General features: G+C 45.7%; 1 protein-coding gene across 12 annotated transcripts in view; it reads left to right on the plus strand.

Annotated features, from left to right (window-relative positions):
• Positions 1-19,861, plus strand: part of UNC80 (unc-80 homolog, NALCN channel complex subunit) — a 197,555-nt gene that overhangs the window by 137,336 nt on the left and 40,358 nt on the right. For all 12 annotated transcript variants that reach the window (XM_074968072.1, XM_074968080.1, XM_074968073.1 and 9 more), the window contains 10 exons: positions 122-216; positions 2,751-2,840; positions 3,107-3,208; positions 4,155-4,335; positions 5,497-5,765; positions 8,117-8,251; positions 10,197-10,335; positions 12,251-12,347; positions 18,416-18,586; positions 18,815-18,907. In XM_074968072.1, the coding sequence (XP_074824173.1) occupies positions 122-216; positions 2,751-2,840; positions 3,107-3,208; positions 4,155-4,335; positions 5,497-5,765; positions 8,117-8,251; positions 10,197-10,335; positions 12,251-12,347; positions 18,416-18,586; positions 18,815-18,907 (1,372 nt within the window). The remainder of the gene's footprint in view (positions 1-121; positions 217-2,750; positions 2,841-3,106; positions 3,209-4,154; positions 4,336-5,496; positions 5,766-8,116; positions 8,252-10,196; positions 10,336-12,250; positions 12,348-18,415; positions 18,587-18,814; positions 18,908-19,861) is intronic.

Below are 19,861 nucleotides of genomic sequence, written 5' to 3' on the forward strand. Positions count from 1 at the left end.
TTGGCTCCTCCCAGGGCGAATTTCACCCATTGGCCTTACTCTGTGAATAGTCCCATTGGAATAGCATATGAATTACGTGAGAATGGAGGGGAGAGAGAATGACAGCTCTTCTTTACTCTAGGCACAAAGACCCTGGTAGTGCATGGACAGAACGAGTGCGACATCCCAACCCAGTTACCAGTGCATGAGGACACACAATTTGAAGCTCTTCTGAAGGTGGGAATGAGGTTTTTGGTAGAGCTGTTTATTGATACATTTATATTGACATTGATATTGATAGCTGCCTGTGCCTGTCACATCTAAGTTTTAGAAATACAGTCTTACAAACACCCCGATTTCAGTATGGTGGAGGAATACTGCTCTGATATCAACTTCCATCTCAAGATGGGTGACCACTACTGTATAAACTGGGAAGTGATCTGATGGCTAATGTGGGGTACTCCCCATCCTCGTACCTAGGGTTATAGGAGATCCCATTGCCAGCCAATGCCCCATAAGTGGAACTCTGGGGCCAACAGCGTGCTGCAGATCAGATACAATTTGCTAAATAAATTAGTTAACAATTCACTGACATACTCGTCCATTCATTTTGTTCTGGTGTTTGACCAGCTCTATTACCTACCCAAGAAATGAACCAAACAGCTGTTCCCACTAAGAACTCTTTGGTGGCCCAGGTAGTCCTGATTCCATCACATGATAATTGCAGATTTGTTTTTGCCTCAATGGAGAAATCAGCGTTTCAAGGAGAAAGAGGATAATCCAGTGGTTAAGGTGCTAGCCTTGGGACTTGGCAGACAGGGTTCAGTTCCTTGCTTTGCTAAAGATTTCCAATATGACGTTGGGCAAGTCACTTAGGCCAGTGGTTCTCAACCAGGGGTACACATACCCTTGGGGGTACACAGAGGTCTTCCTGGGGGTACATCAGTCCATCTAGATATTTGCCTCATTTTACAACGGGCTCCATAAAAAGCATTAGCCAAGTCAGTACAAAGTAAAATTTCATACAGACAATGACTTGTTTATATTGTTCTGTACACTGAAATGTAAGTACAATATTTATATTCCAATTGATTTATTTTATAATTATATGGTAAAAATGAGGAAGTAAGCAGTTTTTCAGTAATAGTGGGCTGTGACACTTTTTGTATTTGTATGTCTGATTTTGTCAGCAAGTAGTTTTTAAGTGAGGTGAAACCTGGGGTATGTGAGACAAAGCAGACTCCTGAAAGGGGTACAGTAGTCTGGACAGGTGGAGAGCCACTGACTCAGGCCATGTCTACACTTACAAGCTTACAGTGCACAGCTGTACCGCTGTAAGATCGCTCGCGTAGCTGCATTATGCTGATGGGAGAGAGTTTTCCCATCGACGTAATAAACCAGCTCAACGAGTGGCGGTAGCTCTGTCGGTGTGAAAGCATCTCCCACTGACATAGTGCTGTGCAACCGAGTGCTTATGCCGGCAAAATTTATATCGCTATGGGGGGAGTTTTTTCATCCCCCTGAATGACAAAAGTTTTGCCAACATATGTGCTAGTGTAAACATAGCCTAAGGCCATGTCTACACTTGCTTCGAGGTGTAGAGTACAGGGACTAGTACTGTACATGTAGCTGCATACTGCAGTGAAAGGCAAGCTGCGTCTACATACTGTAGAGAAGGGCGAAGCTGCCGTTCCCTGCTGCCTCCCTGCTGCCAGAACCTTTCATAGACTTTAAGGCCAGAAGGGACCATCGTGATCATTTAGTCTGATCACCTGCATGTTGCGGGCCTGCATGTTGCAGGCCACAGAACCTCGCCCACCCACTTCTGCAATAGTCCCCTAACCTCTGGCTGAGTGACTGACATCCTCAAATCATGATTTAAAGATTTCCATTTTACAAAGAATCCACCATTTACTCTAGTTCATACCAGTAAGCAACTCGTGCCCCAGGCTGCAGAGGAAGGTGAAAAACCATTAGGGTCTCTGCCAATCTGACCTGGGGCAAAATTTCCTCCCAACCCCAAATATGGTGATCAGTTAGATCCTGAGCACGTGGGTGAGACCCACCAGCCCGACACCTGGGGAAGAATTCTCTGTAGTAACTCGGACTTTCTCTGCAGCAGCGAGGCAGCAGCAAACGACACTGCTGAAAATAAGCAGTGTAGATGTGGGAGGCACTGCTTGGGTGTGTAGGGCACTGGGGGGTCAGGCGTGCCAGGCACTCTGCTCCACCCACCTAAGCAGTGCCTCACCATCTACGCTGCTATTGATACCCATGCTAGGTGGTCGTGAAGTGTCTGTTGTCTACACGCTGCCATAAGTGTAGCAATAACCTCCGTCTCTCTCTGCTTTAGTTCCACGTTTTGTAACACAGCATTTCCTTACCTCGTAGGGGTGTTGTGAGGATAAATACATAAGTCTGTGAGGTGTTCAGGTCTTGTAGTAATGGAGGCAATGATACCCATATGATGATGTAGCTATAGAGACAGAACAGGTCTGGAGGCAGAAATAATTGTTCTGTGGATAAACACAGGTAACATCAGTCCCCACGGCTGTCAATCCAGCAGATTTTAGGAATGCTGAAATGGGTGCGTGTAGATATATAGATATATACATTTTAAACAAAGAAAGAAAAGTGTTAAATGCAAGAACAATGTGCCAGCGTCAGCAAGGCATTTGGGAATGGTCCCTGTATAACTGGTTTTAAAACGCTTTGTCTCTGTACAACCTACTTCATGAATAACAAGCTGGTCTTTGTTTCTTCTCCCTTAGGAGTGCTTGGAGTTTTTTAACATACCTGAAACCCAGTCTGCTCATTATTTTTTAATGGATAAACGATGGAACCTTATTCATTACAACAAGGTGAGGCAAAGGCCTGGTCCAGCTGATTTTGTTCTTTCTTCATCCCTTCCTAAATATTGGGAGTGGCCAGAATATAGCAAGAGGGCCATGTGTGGCCAGAATTGTATCATCATTGATACAGAGCTGTGGCCTGTGGAAATTACGGGTCTTAGTGTCCCTGGAGAGAGATGGAAGTGATCCATGCCCTGTTATCCAGTCCCAGCTTCTGGCTACAGTTACAATGGTATTTTTAAAAAAACTTGATTTGTTATTCTCTTCCATTGCAGACTTATGTCCGGGATATTTATCCTTTCCGGAGGTCAGTGTCTCCACAGCTCAATCTGGTACACATGCATCCAGAAAAGGGTCAGGAGCTCATTCAGAAACAGGTATCTCACCACCACCAGGGCATCTCCAGCCAAAAAACATCCTTGGAAGTGGCTCTTCCTTGTCCTTTCAAAGGGCTCCCCTCATCCTGCGAGGGGCACGCTTTTCCAGAGGAGCAGCTTGTGGCATGAAAGCCTCCTGGTTGTCATTTCACCAGGCATGCTGCATATTCGGGGACAATCAAGGCACTGAAGAAGGCCGTGTACACTCCTTCCAACTGGATCCTTTTAGCTGTATTGGTCTGCAAATGTTCTTATATGTGTGGCTGGGTAACTCCACATACTTCAGCTTCAAAGGCAAGGATATCCACATTACTTCTTTCCAGGCACCGGCCCCCCGCCTTTGGGAGCCTGCTCGATGACTTTCCCCCACAAGTCTGCCTGTCTCTGCAATAGACGCTACCACTTGTGGTTTCTTCTCCCTCCTGGGAGCGTCTGCTCTGCCTCTCAGATATTCCTTCCTGGGACAGGATTCTCTGCTCCCTGTCACCTGGGGCACAACTGTAGCAATTGGCATCGATTGCCGTGCCTCATAGTGTTCCATTTGCTCCATTAGCTCTCACCTCAGCTTCCATAGGCTCTCCCATTGGGTCTTGATCCCACATAGTGGGGCAGTGACCATCCCATCATGTACCAGTGGAAGTATCAGCTCCTCGAAGAATAAGGTGTCATCACTCAGCCCCGGGAAGAAAGGTGAAGGCTTTGTCACTGGGCCCACCTGCCCCACCTACTAGAGTGGTCTCCAATCCATCCTCAGAGTCCCTGCTCTTCTGATAAGCCAGGATGTATCAGTAGTACTCACGGAGAGTTAACCCAGGGCACTTGCCTCCCACTCTTTCCACTTTGTCTTTGCACTTAGGTGACAAGATTGATCTTTAAAGATGTCACACTCTTTTAAAACCCCTTCTGATTGGAGCGATTCTGCTGTGTGTGTCTCCTTCTCTGCTAGGTATTCACCCGCAAGCTGGAGGAGGTAGGACGGGTGCTGTTCCTCATATCACTGACCCAGAAAATCCCTGTGGCCCACAAGCAATCCCATGTGTCTATGCTCCAAGAGGACCTTCTCCGCCTGCCTTCCTTTCCTCGGAGTGCCATTGATGCAGAATTCTCCCTCTTCAGTGATCCTCGAGGTACTGGGAAAGCACTTGGCAAAGATTTCACTGGCTTCATTTGCATATTGAACTTGGCGCCAGCAGCTTCATTCAGGCAATCTTATTACTCGCTCAGAAAGACTGAACAGAATAGAGGTTTATCTCATCTCAAAGAAAATACCCTGCCCAGGAATATGATGTCCAGACATTAGGACATAAATGTGACTGCAGTAAAGGTGCTGCAGTATAAACTGTTCATTTATTAGGAACCCACAAGAAAGGCTGCTTTCCATTGATTTCAGTGGGCTTTGGATTAGTACCTCAGTTACAGGCACTCTATACACTCTGATTACTGACAATCACTGCTAAGGCACCTAAAGCTGTGCTCACAGACTTTGTATGGAGTGTGCAAGCTCTGCATTTGTGCATGCAACATTGCACGTGGAAATTAGGTAACTGCATATCTACAGGGGAATTTATGTGCGTAGTTACACAACTTGCATGTGCAAATGTGGGGTCTCCTGCCATGATGCGCAGATGTGCAAAACTTTGCAAGAGGAATTTAGGAACTGTCCCATTTCAAAGGTTAACCCTGATAGTCAAGTAGGTTTTCTAATCAAACTCTGGGGTGGATTAGACAGTCCCCTGCCCTGGAGTGCCCTTTTCACTATGTGGTAAGCATTGGCAGGTCATGCAACTGGACGTCTGCTGGCACTGAAGGCACTCTGTTTCAGAAGCAGCAGTATATGTCCTTCTGGAATAACCTGAAGGGTAAAAAAATAGATAGTATTTATCCATAAAGCCGATAAACTGCCAATGTTATGTGCAAGATTTGGTCTGCTTTAACTTAAAAGAGAAACGAAAAATCAAATGAATTTTAAACATATAGGATAAAGAGTAATAAATCCCTGTGATAATTCATCACATTCCTCCAGTGCCCCTTTTATACTTCTCTTTTCTATTGTTTAAACGCAATTGGCCAAAATCTATTGTCCTCAGTGGTGTTGCACCACAGATTAATTTGCTTCAATCCTCCTTTAAAAAGCACCTGTAGCCAAAGTAGTGAGTGGAGGAAACTTTGTAGAGGGCATTGCTCAGCAGATCCCTTCCATTGGTCTTCGGGAATGTTACCCGGCTGGAAATGCCTTGCTGGGCTAAGGCGATTAATTAGCTTCTATGTTGCCTGCATTGTTCTCGCAGCTGGGAAGGAACTCTTTGGCCTTGATACTCTTCAAAAAAGCCTGTGGATTAAGCTCCTGGAGGAGATGTTCCTCGGCATGCCCAGTGAATTTCCTTGGGGGGATGAGATCATGCTGTTCCTAAATGTCTTCAATGGAGCCCTGATCCTGCACCCAGAGGACAGTGCCTTGCTGAGGCAGTACGCTGCCACTGTCATCAACACCGCTGTGCACTTCAACCATCTCTTCTCTCTCAGTGGGTACCAGTGGATCCTCCCCACCATGCTGCAGGTGAGTGTCTTCCTCCCACTGGTTAGCACCAAAGACTGAAGAGCTGCTGTGAGTCATCATAAGCAGCAAATCAGCGAGCGATGCAAGCATTCTCCTGCTTCATCAGGGGTCTCTCTGATAAAGCAACAATAATAAACACACCGAGTACTCAGTAGTTTCCATTGTTAAGAGTGCTTTACCAGCAGTACATACCTCATGGTGCTGCTGTGAGGTACATAATTAGCATCTCCCATTTTACAGGTGGGGAGACCAAGGTGGAAGGTTAAGGGCTTTGCCCAGGGTCAGTCACAGAATGAGTTGTAGAAGAATCATAGAAGATTAGGGTTGGAAGAGACCTCAGGAGGTCATCTAATCCAACCCCTGCTCAAAGCAGAACCAACTCCAACTAAATCATCCCAGCCAAGGCTTTGTCAAGCTGGGCCTTAAAAAACTCTAAGGAAGGAGATTCCACCACCTCCCTAGGTAACCCCTTCCAGTGCTTCACCACCCTCCTAGTGAAATAGTGTTTCCTAATATCCAACCTAGACCTCCCCCACTGCAACTTGAGACCATTGCTCTTTGTTCTGTCATCTGCCACCACTGAGGACAGCCAAGCTCCATCCTCTTGGAACCCCCCTTCAGGTTGATTGAAGGCTGCTGTCAATTCCCCCCTCACTCTTCTTTTCTGCCGACTAAACAAGCCCAATTCCCTCAGCCTCTCCGCATCAGTCATTTGCCCCAGCCCCCTGATCATTTTCATTGCCCTCCGCTGGACTCTCTCCAATTTGTCCACATCCTTTCTGTAGTGGGGGTTCCGAAACAGGACGCAATACTCCAGATGTGGCCTCATCAGTGCCGAAAAGAGGGCAATAATCTCTTCCCTCGATCTGCTGGTAATGCTCCTACGAATGCAGCCCAATATGCCGTTAGCCTTCTTGGCAACAAGGGCACACTGTTGACTCATATCCAGCTTCTCATCCACTGTAATCCCCAGGTCCTTTTCTGCAGAACTGCTGCTTAGCTAGTCGGTCCCCAGCCTGTACCGGTGCATGGGATTCTTCCATCCTAAGTGAAGGACTCTGCACTTGTCCTTGTTGTACCTCATCAGATTTCTTTTGGCCCAGTCCTCCAGTTTGTCTAGGTCACTCTGGACTCTATCCCTACCCTCCAGCGGTATTGTATTTTGATTGTATATTTTTATTGTATATTGATCCCCATTTGCATTGGGATCTGCCCACAGCATGCAAGGTGTTGTCCAAGCACATAGGAGAACAGTCCCTGCCCCAGAGGACTTACAATCTAAGACTTTGATGTCACTAACTGTGAATCTACAGTGCACTCGCGTGTCACGCACTAACTGGTCGTATGGACACCAGCAACCTGTTAGCCACCCAACCAACCTCCTCTGGGCTATGCTCACCCTTAATTTGCCTTGCAAGTTAACAGTAGGTGCACCCCAGTCCCCGATCCCCTTAGAAGTCTTACCTTGTAGTGTTCAGCCCCTTATCCACTGAGCACTCACAATAATACCAGGAATGTAGTGTACACACCAGCTTGAGTGATCAGTTCCTCATACAATACCAAAGCGCTGAGATATACTTACAGTGAAAACAATAATCTATTTGTTATCAAAGATCAAGGTTTAAGAGAGAGTGAATAAGGATAATGGAAACAGAAGGGTTACATGTGATTTTTGTTCTATAACACGATTTCTAAAGTTAACTTAACAGTCTAACCTTCAGTCTCAATAAGTTTCTCTCACCCCTTTTTGCAGCATTTCAACCAAGCCTGGTTGAGATCCCATTTCCATGAATATAAATATTTTGTCCATTTACTTCCTCAGGGGCAGGACAAAGGGGTATCTTTTTATCTTCCCCAAAAAGTTCATTTTCTGCCCCCAGAAACTGAGCTCCTCTCCTTGGTGTACACCTCAGCTACTTTGTCTGCACCCCCTGCCCAAGGCTACCCGTTGGATTTCTATGGCATAGAAGGTCTTATGTGGGCTGTCTGTAATGGGGTGAAATCCACCCCAAATGCAGGAATTTAGTGGGGTTTGTTGCCTGACTACAGCAAGAGCAATATCGGTAGCTGTTTTTCAAGTAAACTTGTTATATCAACAGGGAAATAGAGCAGGCAGGCAATATAAATAGAAAAGAGTCTACTAGCTAATTGTATTGTTTACAAAGCTCAGAAAAATTGATTGCTGAATCCCACATCTAATCGAACACCTGCAGGGCAGGATTCTGGGGGCCAGTTATGAAGGAAATGTGGAAATACTGTTTTCAAGGCCCACAATACCTTGCTGAATTCACTGTTTTGCTGTTTTAATTGGATTGTCACTTCTGTACGCTTCCTCTTCCCTTTCTCCCCAGGTGTATGCTGACTACGAAAGCAACCCACAGTTACGCCAAGCGATTGAGTTTGCCTGCCGCCAGTTCTACATTCTGCATCGCAAGCCCTTTGTTCTGCAACTGTTTGCCAGTGTGGCTCCTCTGCTCGAGTTCCCTGTGAGTAAAACCTGATCCTTAGATTCACACTGGGGAGCATGGATATGCAGACAGGCTTCCACACGGGAGAAAGCAAGGGGAAAGCAGCTGGGAAAAAGAGGAGCTGTATGCTTGGAATTCTCATGGAAATCAAGAGCAATGTACCTGTTTCACTAATCCCCTTAGGATCATTTAACTGTTAACCAGGGGGCAAGGCTACTCAGGGAGAACAGGGATTTATAAAACCAGCTCCTCAGTGACCAGAGGAGCTAGCAAACAGGAGTTTAGAGAGGGAGCGTGAAATCCAGACATACCTAACCTATTCTAAACTTATGCCAGTAACCACCTGCCCTCCCAACAAAAAAAAAACCTCCAAAACAAAACAAAAAAAGCTGCAGGCGTAAAAACAATGCATGCACAAACCCAGAAGCAGAGTGGGGGGCTATCCAGTTCATTTCACTGAATGCAGCATGTAGCATTACCTGCCCTATGGCCAGGTGGTATATGTGTGAATTTGGTGCAAAGAGCTCCTGGCCCTCAGAGACCGAGTACGGGCTCTGGAGACGAGAGTGGCTGAACTGGAGGAGCTAAGGGAGACAGAGAGGTACATAGATGAGACTTTCCAGCACACAGTAGAACCGTCTCACACCCAGTCTGACAGCCTCTGTGTTATTGAGGAGGGTGGAAGTCTCAGGGAAGGAAAATATCCAACTGGAGTGGAGGAAAATGATCCCATAGTTGGAACCCTCCTTTCAGATGATGTCATGGTATCCTCTTGCACTGAGGGAGAGAGGGAGAGAACCCCAGTTACTGGGAAGAGACAGGCAATAGGCTTGGTTGAAATGCTGCAAAAAGGGGTGAGAGAAACTTATTGAGACAGAGGGTTAGACTGCTAAGTTAACTTTAGAAATTGTGTTATAGAACAAAAATCACATGTAACCTTCTGTTTCCATTATCCTTATTCACTCTCTCTTCACTCTGCTAGGTAAGGGATTAAAGTCCAGAACCTCCACTCTCTTACCTAGCAGCCTAAATTTGGCTTCCAGAACTTCTCTCCTGCCTTTCCTGCAGGCAATTCACTATGCAGTTCTCCCAGTCATTGCAAACCCAACTATCTATATTTCTAATGATCAGATCCAGTATGATAAATTCAGTCATACTTAATATTAAATTCCTATTTTAAGTGGTTTATAAAGAGTTAATAAATGATTAATAGCTGATGTAAGCATGGTACAGACATGATATATGGTTATAAGCAACCTATTCACCTGTTGGACTCTAGCAATTGATTAACTGTTTATTAACCTTTTATAAACTATTTATAAATGGAACCTTAATATAAAGTGTGACCATCCATTCTATAATCTTATGTTGGAAAAGAAACAATGAGCTTAAATTGCAGCAAGGGAGATTTAGGTTAGACATTATGAAAAACTTCCTAACTGTAAGGGCAGTTAAGTACTGGAACAAGTCACCTATTGTGGTTTTGGAATCTCTGTCACTGGAGGTTTTTTAATAACAGGTTAGACAAACACCTGTCAAGGATGGTCTAGATAATACTTAGTCCTGCCTCAATGCATGAGACTGAACTAGATAACTTATCAAGGTCCCTTCCAATCCTACATTTCTATGATTCTGTGATTGTGAATATAAAGGCCCAGAGGGAGTTAGGGACCTTGAGTATCTGTGACACCATTACTTCAGAGGGCAGCACTTGAATGAACCCTTTGGAAGTAAAGATATACAATTTCCAGACTCAATTTCCAGACCACGTTACCTTTGTTTGGAGAACAAAGCGCACATATACAGCGCACATATTGTTTTATATGATTACACTCCTGAACTAAACTTGTAAATGCTATGAACTCATGATTAAAACTGAACTGTTTCTGTCTGCAAATGAAGACACTTGGGATGCAAATAAAATAATAAAAAAATCAATAATAAATGGGTGTCATTTAAACAGGATGCTACAAACAATGGACCCAGCAAAGGAGTGTCAGCTCAGTGCCTGTTTGATCTGCTGCAGTCCCTAGAGGGAGATACACCTGACATTTTGGACATCTTAGAGCTGGTGAAAGCTGAAAAGCCTCTCAAATCATTAGGTAATAGCAAATCTTCCTTTTGTTATCCCCTGTATTCAAGAGACATGATTATTTATTTAGTATCTAATATGTTGACCCAGTAATATTTGCTGTAGGCTTTTTGTTTTTGAGTGCAGCAGTACCAGCTTCTTACACTTTACCCAGCTGCGAAGGTTAGGTTTGTCACAGTCGTCCATTAGGTTATTTATTATATTTATTTATTTATAAAGGGTTATTTATTTCATTGAAAAGCATTTTCTGTTGTGCTGAGAGAGAAAGTTTGAGACCAGCCACTGGCATTTTGAATTTTGTCAATGGGGAGTAAAGAACAAAGATCCCAAACAGGCTGCATCATGCAGACAAAATCAATGCAGTCCCCTACTCTGCTCCATGCTGGCAAGAAACAAAGGCATCAGATCCCCAGGGTGGACATGGACACCAATCAGCAGTTCTCTGGTGTACAGCTCTGGGGTTTTGGTTCTGGCCCATCTCTAAAGACATTACTTAGGGCTATTCAGAAACATGAAGGATCCTTCCTTCCTTCAGTAGTAGAAGCAATGGGATGCTACATTTAGCAATGCAGCTGCTTTGCTGTTTTTGGGGAAATAATGTTTGCTGCTACTGTATGGACCTTTCAGCTATTTTTAGACTGTTAGGTTCACCTTATACACAAGCTGTTCATTACTGGTATCCCAGTAATGTGGGATTCAAGGAACCATGAAGCCCTCTGAGATTTACAGGAAAGGTTGGTTATATTCTGGGATTTAGCAGTATTGTACAGCAGTACCACTAATTACCATATGAAATAATTAAGGGGTTCTGATATTGTGTTGCTCTTTCAGGAGCAAATTGTACAGTACAGCATTTCTCAACCTGTTAAGTTTTAAAAGAGATTTAGACCAGAAAAGCTCTATAATTCTCCTTGGCTGGATTTTCAAAGGTGCCTAAGGGAGTTGGGCACCTTATTCCCTTAGGAACCTTTGAAAATCCCAGATTTATTGTTTAAAATGAGAATATAAGGCAAAAAATTCAAACTTCGTTGCCCAATTCAGACACCTCTGACCAGATTTTCATATGCTCAACACCCACAATTGGAATTTGATTTTCAAAAGAGTTCAGAAACCTAAATGAGTAGTCAGATTTTCAGAAGGGGGCATTGTGTGCTGAACTGGTTTGAAAATCTGCCCATAAGTGTCATAAAGGGAGTCCCAAGGTACTTGAGCACTTGTGAAAATCTGGCCTTCATATAGGTGCCTTAATGAAAGTTGAATTCTTGAAAATGCTGGCCCATAAGGCCCAAATATTCAAAAGTGACCAGTAATTTTGGTTGCCTCTATTTTTGGGTGTCCAACTTGGGACATTCTAAGAGAATTTTGGAAAGTGCTGAGCATCCACACTCTGAAAATCTGGACTCTTTGCAGTGCCTTGAGTTGGGAACCTAAAAATTGAGGCACTGAATGGTAATATTTTCAAAAGCACCTAAGTCCCATTTTCAAAATGACCTGACCACTTAGGAGTCTAAGTCATTGGCTTTCAATGAGATTCAGGCTCCTAAGTGCCTGAGTCACTTTTGAAAATGGGACTTAAGTGCTTTTGAAAAAAAATATCTACAATTGCTAGCTTCTTTTGAAAATGTTGGCCGTAAATCCATATATAGGCACTTAAATAAAAGTGACCTGATTTTCAGGGGGTGAAACAAGTCCCACGTGGTCAGTGTCACATTTGATGTTAATTTTTAGTAAAATGGCAGTTAGCTGAGAAACAAAACTTGTCATTAAAACCTTTATTTTCATGTGCAAATCAGAGTACATTGACAGTGGGTGAAATTCAAACTAGGACCTAAGTGTGTATAGGCCTTATGCTCACCCTTTGAATGACTTCCACCTGCCTCCATTTCCATTTATACCATTTGCATAAGTTATTCTCATCCCCTCAGATTTCTGCTATGGGAATGAGGATCTGACCTTTTCTATCAGTGAAGCCATCAAACTGTGTGTAACTGTGGTGGCATATGCTCCTGAATCATTTAGAAGGTAACATCTCTTTGGTTTCTGTCTTAGTTTATGCATGCTTGGAAAGGAAAAATAATAGCTTGGGGTGTGAGGTAAAGATTATGCAAGAGGATTCCAAGCATGGCTGCTTTTTGGTTTTTAGAAGGAAGTGTTGTCTGTTCACAATCTTCTTCCGCTTAAAAAGGAAAATAAGAGTTTAAAGTTGGTGAAAGGTGCTGTATTTGTAATGTTCTCTAGTGAAAAGTTTGGGAATTTAAATAAAACCTCTGTATACTCATCACGTCTCTGGCAATTACCTAGGTTAAAACTGGCTGTTAAATCATTACAGCCCTATTTTTGCAAGAAAGCTTTAATAAATACAAGCAGACAAGACTTTGTTTTCATATCTCATTTGAAAGAAAGCACCTCCAGCAGCAAGCACTGTCCCTCCCCTAACACCTTGCTGGGGCACTGGTACAGAAATGATTTGGGAGTGGGAGTCAGGAGACCTGGGTTGTCCCTGACTGCCACAGACATGATGTGTGACCTTGGGCAGGTCACCTAGCCCTTCTATGCCTTGCTTTACCATAGAATCATAGAATAGAATCATAGAATATCAGGGTTGGAAGGGACCTCAGGAGGTCATCTAGTCCAACCCCCTGCTCAAAGCAGGACCCATCCCCGACTAAATCATCCCAGCCAGGGCTTTGTCAAGCCTGATCTTAAAAACTTCTAGGGAAGGAGATTCCACCACCTCCCTAGGTAACGCATTCCAGTGTTTCACCACCCTCGTCGTGAAAAAGTTTTTCCTAATATCCAACCTAAACCTCCCCCACTGCAACTTGAGACCATTACTCCTTGTTCTGTCATCTGCTACCACTGAGAACAGTCTAGAGCCATCCTCTTTGGAACCTTTCAGGTAGTTGAAAGCAGCTATCAAATCCCCCCTCATTCTTCTCTTCTGAAGACTAAACATCCCCAGTTCCCTCAGCCTCTCCTCATAAGTCATGTGTTCCAGTCCCCTAATAATTTTTGTTGCCCTCCGCTGGACTCTTTCCAATTTTTCCACATCCTTCTTGTAGTGTGGGGCCCAAAACTGGACACAGTACTCCAGATGAGGCCTCACCAATGTCGAATAGAGGGGAACGATCACGTCCCTCGATCTGCTGGCAATGCCCCTACTTATACACCCCAAAATGCCATTGGTCTTCTTGGCAACAAGGGCACACTGTTGACTCCTATCCAGCTTCTCGTCCACTGTAACCCCTAGGTCCTTTTCTGCAGAACTGCTGCCGAGCCATTCGGTCCCTAGTCTGTAGCGGTACATTGGATTCTTCCGTCCTAAGTGCAGGACTCTGCACTTGTCCTTGTTGAACCTCATCAGATTTCTTTTGGCCCAATGCTCTAATTTGTCTAGGACCCTCTGTATCCTATCCCTACCCTCCAGCGTATCTACCACTCCTCCCAGTTTAGTGTCATCTGCAAACGTGCTGAGGGTGCAATCCACACCATCCTCCAGATCATTTACGAAGATACTGAACAAAACCGGCCCCAGGACCGACCCCTGGGGCACTCCACTTGATACCAGCTGCCAACTAGACATGGAGCCATTGATCACTACCCGTTGAGCCTGACGATGTAGCCAGCTTTCTATCCACCTTATAGTCCATTCATCCAGCCCATACTTCTTTAACTTGCTGGCAAGAATACTGTGGGAGACCGTGTCAAAAGCTTTGCTAAAGTCAAGGAACAACACGTCCACTGCTTTCCCTTCATCCACAGAGCCAGTTATCTCGTCATAGAAGGCAATTAGATTAGTCAGGCATGACTTGCCCTTGGTGAATCCATGCTGACTGTTCCTGATCACTTTCCTCTCCTCTAAGTGCTTCAGAATTGATTCCTTGAGGACCTGCTCCATGATTTTTCCAGGGACTGAGGTGAGGCTGACTGGCCTGTAGTTCCCAGAACCCTTCTTCTTCCCTTTTTTAAAGATGGGCACTACATTAGCCTCTTTCCAGTCATCTGGGACCTCCCCCGATCGCCATGAGTTTTCAAAGATAATGGCCAATGGCTCTACAATCACTCCGCCAACTCCTTTAGCACTCTTGGATGCAACGCATCCGGCCCCATGGACTTGTGCTCGTCCAGCTTTTCTAAATAGCCCCGAACCACTTCTTTCTGCACAGAGGGCTGGTCACTTCCTCCCCATGCTGTGCTGCCCAGTGCAGTTGTCTGGGAGCTGACCTTGTTCGTGAAGACAGAGGCAAAAAAAGTATTGAGTACATTAGCTTTTTCCACATCTTCTGTCACGAGGTTGCCTCCCTCATTCAGTAAGGGGCCCATACTTTCCTTGAGTTTCTTCTTGTTGTTAACATACCTGAAGAAACCCTTCTTGTTACTCTTAACATCTCTTGCTAGCTGCAACTCCAGGTGTGATTTGGTCTTCCTGATTTCACTCCTGCAAGCCTGAGCAATATTTTTATACTCATCCCTGGTCATTTGTCCAATCTTCCACTTCTTGTAAGCTTATTTTTTGTATTTAAGAGCAGCAAGGATTTCACTGTTAAGCCAAGCTGGTCGCCTGCCATATTTACTATTCTTTCTACACATCGGGATGGTTTGTCCCTGTAACCTCAATAAGGATTCTTTAAAATACAGCCAGCTCTCCTGGACTCCTTTCCCCCTCATGTTATTCTCCCAGGGGATCTTGCCCATCAGTTTCCTGAGGGAGTCAAAGTCTGCTTTTCTGAAGTCTAGGGTCTGTATTCTGCTGCTCTCCTTTCTTCCTTGTGTTAGGATCCTGAACTCGACCATTTCATGGTCACTGCCTCCCAGGTTCCCATCCACTTTTGCTTCCCCTACTAATTCTTCCCGGTTTGTGAGCAGCAGGTCAAGAAGAGCTCTGCCCCTAGTTGGTTCCTCCAGCACTTGCACCAGGAAATTGTCCCCTACATTTTCCAAAAACTTCCTGGATTGCCTGTGCACCGCTGTATTGCTCTCCCAGCAGATATCAGGGTGATTGAAGTCTCCCGTGAGAACCAGGGCCTGCGTTCTAGTAACTTCTGCAAGCTGCCGGAAGAAAGCCTCGTCCACCTCATCCCCCTGGTCTGGTGGTCTATAGTAGACTCCCACCACGACATCACCCTTGTTGCTCACACTTCTAAACTTAATCCAGAGACTCTCAGGTTTTTCTGCAGTTTCATACTTGAGCTCTGAGCAGTCATACTGCTCCCTTACATACAGTGCAATTCCCCCACCTTTTCTGCCATTCCTGTCCTTCCTGAACAGCTTATATCCATCCATGACAATACTCCAGTCATGTGAGTTATCCCACCCAGTCTCTGTTATTCCAGTCACATCATAATTCCTTGACTGCCAGGACTTCCAGTTCTCCCTGCTTGTTTCCCAGGCTTCGTGCATTTGTATATAGGCACTTGAGGTAACCTGCTGATCACCCCTCTTTCTCAGTATGAGGCAGGAGCCCTCCCCTCTCACGCGCTCCTGCTCATGCCTCCTCCCGGTATTCCACTTCCCCACTTACCTCAGGGCTTTGGTCTCCTTCCCCCGGTGAACCTAGTTTAGAGCCTTCCTCACTAGGTTAGCCAGCCTGCTTGCGAAGATGCTCTTCCCTCTCTTTGTTAGGTGGAGCCCGTCTCTGCCTAGCACTCCTTCTTGGAACACCATCCCATGGTCAAAGAATCCAAAGCCTTCTCTCCGACACCACCTGCGTAGCCATTCATTGACTTCCACGATTCAACGGTCTCTACCCAGGCCTTTTCCTTCCACGGGGAGGATGGACGAGAACACCACTTGCACCTCAAACTCCTTTATCCTTCTTCCCAGAGCCACGTAGTCTGCAGTGATCCGCTCAAGGTCATTCTTGGCAGTATCATTGGTGCCCACGTGAAGAAGCAGGAAGGGGTAGCGATCAGAGGGCTTGATGAGTCTCGGCAGTCTCTCCGTCACATTGCGAATCTTAGCTCCTGGCAAGCAGCAGACTTCTCGGTTTTCCCAGTCAGGGCGGCAGATAGATGACTCAGTCCCCCTGAGGAGAGAGTCCCCGACCACCACCACCCGCCTCCTTCTCTTGTGAGCGGTGGTCGTGGAACCCCCAACCCTAGGACAGTGCATCTCATGCCTTCCAATCGGCAGAGTCTCTTTCTGCTCCCTTCCCTCAGACGTATCATCTGGTCCACTCTCCGCATTAGTACCTGTGGAGAGAACATGAAAACGGTTACTTACCTGTATCTGCCCTGTTGGTACATGGACATTCCCCTTTTTTCTTCTGGAGGTCAGATGATGCCAAATTTCTTCACCATCCTTCTGTCCCCGATGTGCAGCCTGCTCTGAATCTTCAAAACCTTGTGCCCGTAGAAGCCTATCCTGACATCCATTCAGGAAATCTTCCGTTTCTCTTATGCAACGCAGGGTCGATACCTGTTGCTCCAGACCTTGAACCTTCTCTTCCAGTATGGAGACCAGCTTGCACTTTGTACAGACAAAGTCGCATCTGTCCTGTGGAAGAAAGACAAACATAGCACATCCAGTGCAGGTCACAACAGCTGAACACCCCCCATCCATATTACCTTCCTTCTACGAGCTTCCTCAGGAGTTGTAGTAATTACTCAGAGAATCCAGCAAGATGTAAGCCGCAGTGGGCTCTCCCCAGGCGAACTCCCAGGCAAACTCCTTTTGTTAGCTGCTCTGCTGTTCGCTGCTCTGCTGGTTGGCAACTGACTGGCTTTTTATACAGTCAGGCCCACTTAAGGCTCACCTGGAACAAAGCACACCCAGTTCCCACCCTTTTCAAACAACCAATCAAGCACAGAGTCACACTGTCCTCACAACAAACACTCAGATACTCACCAACACAGCCTCCTTAATGCAGCTCTTAACGTACCTCCTCTCAGGCAGATCCCAGGCAAACTCCTTTTGTTAACTGCTCTGCTGTTCGCTGCTCAGCTGGTTCGCAGCTGACTGGCTTTTTATGCAGTCAGGCCCACTTAAGGCTCACCTGGAACAAAGCACACCCAATTCCTGCCCTTTTCAAACAACCAATCAAGCACACAGCCACACTGTCCTCACAACAAACACTCAGATACTCACCAACACAGCCTCCTTAATGCAGCCCTTAACGTACCTCCTCTCAGGCAGATCCCAGGCAACCTCCTTTTGTTAGCTGCTCTGCTGTTCGCCATCAGTAACATAGGCGTGATGATAGGAAACTCAGCTGACTTCAGTCATCCTTGGCACCTGGAACATACCCAAGCCCTCAAGCATCTGCTGCTGTCTAACCACTTTCACTGGTCAAGGAGGGCATCTGTATGGGGAAGATGCTTTGTGGTTAGGGTCCTGGATGTCTGCTCTGGGACTCTAAATCATAGAGACCCCGAAGAGTTCTCAACCCTTTCATAGAGCACAGCTCCCAAGCTGCCAACAGCCATATGGCTCGAGCCCTGGGCAGCATGATGGACAGAGCAGCACTAGAAAGACAGTCACTCTAGCCATCTATCTATAGCCACAAGAAGGTTGGGGACCGCTGTCTGGTTTAGAGTCTCTGTGGTCATGGAGGGGGAACGTGAGGGAAGGAGCAGAGCCAGAGAGAAGAGGCAGACAAACACAGAGGGGAGGAGAATTGGGGAAACAGAGGGAAGCAGGTATGGAGGGAATTCAGGAGGGGAACCTGAGAGAAAAGGAATCTTTGGGAGGGAAAATGAGTGTATTGGAATGAGAGAATGCATATGAACCAGATATGCAAATTAGGGCGTTACACAATTGCATGGCATCTCTAGGCCTATATTTGAACAGGTATAACTCAACCACCTTTGTAAAGGGTTTCAAGATCCTCAGACTAAAGGTGCTGTCTTGAAACCAAGTAATTGTATTATATTCATTTCCTGCACCACCTGGATTTCCTTCAGCGGGGTCTCCCATCCAATTACCTCTCGGGCCCAACCCTGTTTAGCTAGTGAGATATCATGAAATCACAGCCTGAGGTGAGATCCAGTGGCCCTTGGGTTGCCTTTGGACTCTCAAACCTCTGCCTGAAGTGAATTTCGCTCTGCAGCACACTCCTCTCTAGCAAGGTTGTGTGGTGTCTATTGTCCCAGCCTCCAGATGCTGATGGTCCTGGAAGCACTGGTTCCCTGTTACCTGCAGAAACTGAAGACGCAGACCTCACAAGTGGAGACGGTGCCAGCTGCTCGTGAGGAGATTGCTGCTACGGCTGCTCTTGCCACTTCCCTGCAGGCCCTCTTGTACAGCGTGGAAGTTCTCACCAGGTAACCCCTGTGGCAGTCAGACTACAGACTGTACTTTGTAACTCGCTGGATAACGTGAGTCCAGGGAACTGCATACTGTGAAGCTGTGATGCACACATAGCGTGCTATTGTATAGTGGCCGCGCTCACCCTCGGTAAAATTAGCACTGTGTTTTACCAGGTCATGGCTGAAGAGCCAGTCTGGTTCTGAGAGATTGTCTTCAATATGTTATTGATCTTTTCTGTACAGGCCCATGACTGCCCCTCAGATGAGCAGGTGTGACCAAGGCCATAAAGGAGCCACAACAGCCAACCACACCATGTCAGCTGGGGTGAATACTAGGTAATTCCATTGGGTTTTCTTTTCAATCCATTGCTCCCACTAGCCTCTGTTGGAGTTTTGAAGTGCAGGGTCTGTTCTGTGTTCTGGGAACAGTTCTGAAGGCACTATGTGTGGGAGAGAGCAATCAGTCACTAAGGATGACAAGGCCTGAAGAGAAAACAAAGCCCCAAAATGAACTGCTAAGTAAGCAACACCCCAATCCTGGATTCTCATTTTAGGACAATGTGACTGAACCGTACTGCATTTCCAGTTGAGATGAATGGGGATTTGCATTTTCACTAGTTTACTTGCTGCTTTTCCTTTATGATCTCTTCTTACAGTTGCCTTTATCTGGTTCCCTTTGCTGCTAGGCAGAGACAGCAAGGGAGAGGGTGGCACAGAATGCAGGAGAGAGCAGATATTGATGTGTTGTTTTTTCCTACTTTGTTTGAAAATAACAGGAAGGAAATAAGGAAAGGAAAGTCTGAAGGGTTGTTTAACTAAAACCCAGTGGAGGTGTCGCCCATTACACTGCTCTATCACTCATGGCAAGGCAGTTCACATGAGGCTGCTGTGAGCACAAAACCTCCGGATATTACATTGTAGAGAGGCACAAAAGCACAGGCACAAAAGCCTGGAACAAATCATTGGATTTTATGAATCTGTGTGGCATGCACGGCTGGCTAACGTATCTCTCTGTTGGATACGTTACACGTTTCTGTGATCAGATTCTATGTTGTCACGTTGCTAGCCTACAAAGAGGTTACAAGTCCAGGTATTACCAACAGCTAAGGGAAGTTCTCCTTTAATGCAAGCGGTAGAAGCCAGTGTTTTTGTAGCAAAAGGTTCTGTTCTGAATTCTATTTCCCTTGCGGTATCTGTGTGGTTTAGATGGCAAATGTTGTGTTTGTATGTGCAATGGATGATCCAGACTAGCCCCATGGGCTGCATATAAATAAAGAGAACCATTTTCTA

This window comes from Natator depressus, chromosome 11 (genome assembly GCF_965152275.1).
Source record: "Natator depressus isolate rNatDep1 chromosome 11, rNatDep2.hap1, whole genome shotgun sequence".
In the NCBI taxonomy this organism is placed as follows: domain Eukaryota; kingdom Metazoa; phylum Chordata; order Testudines; family Cheloniidae; genus Natator; species Natator depressus.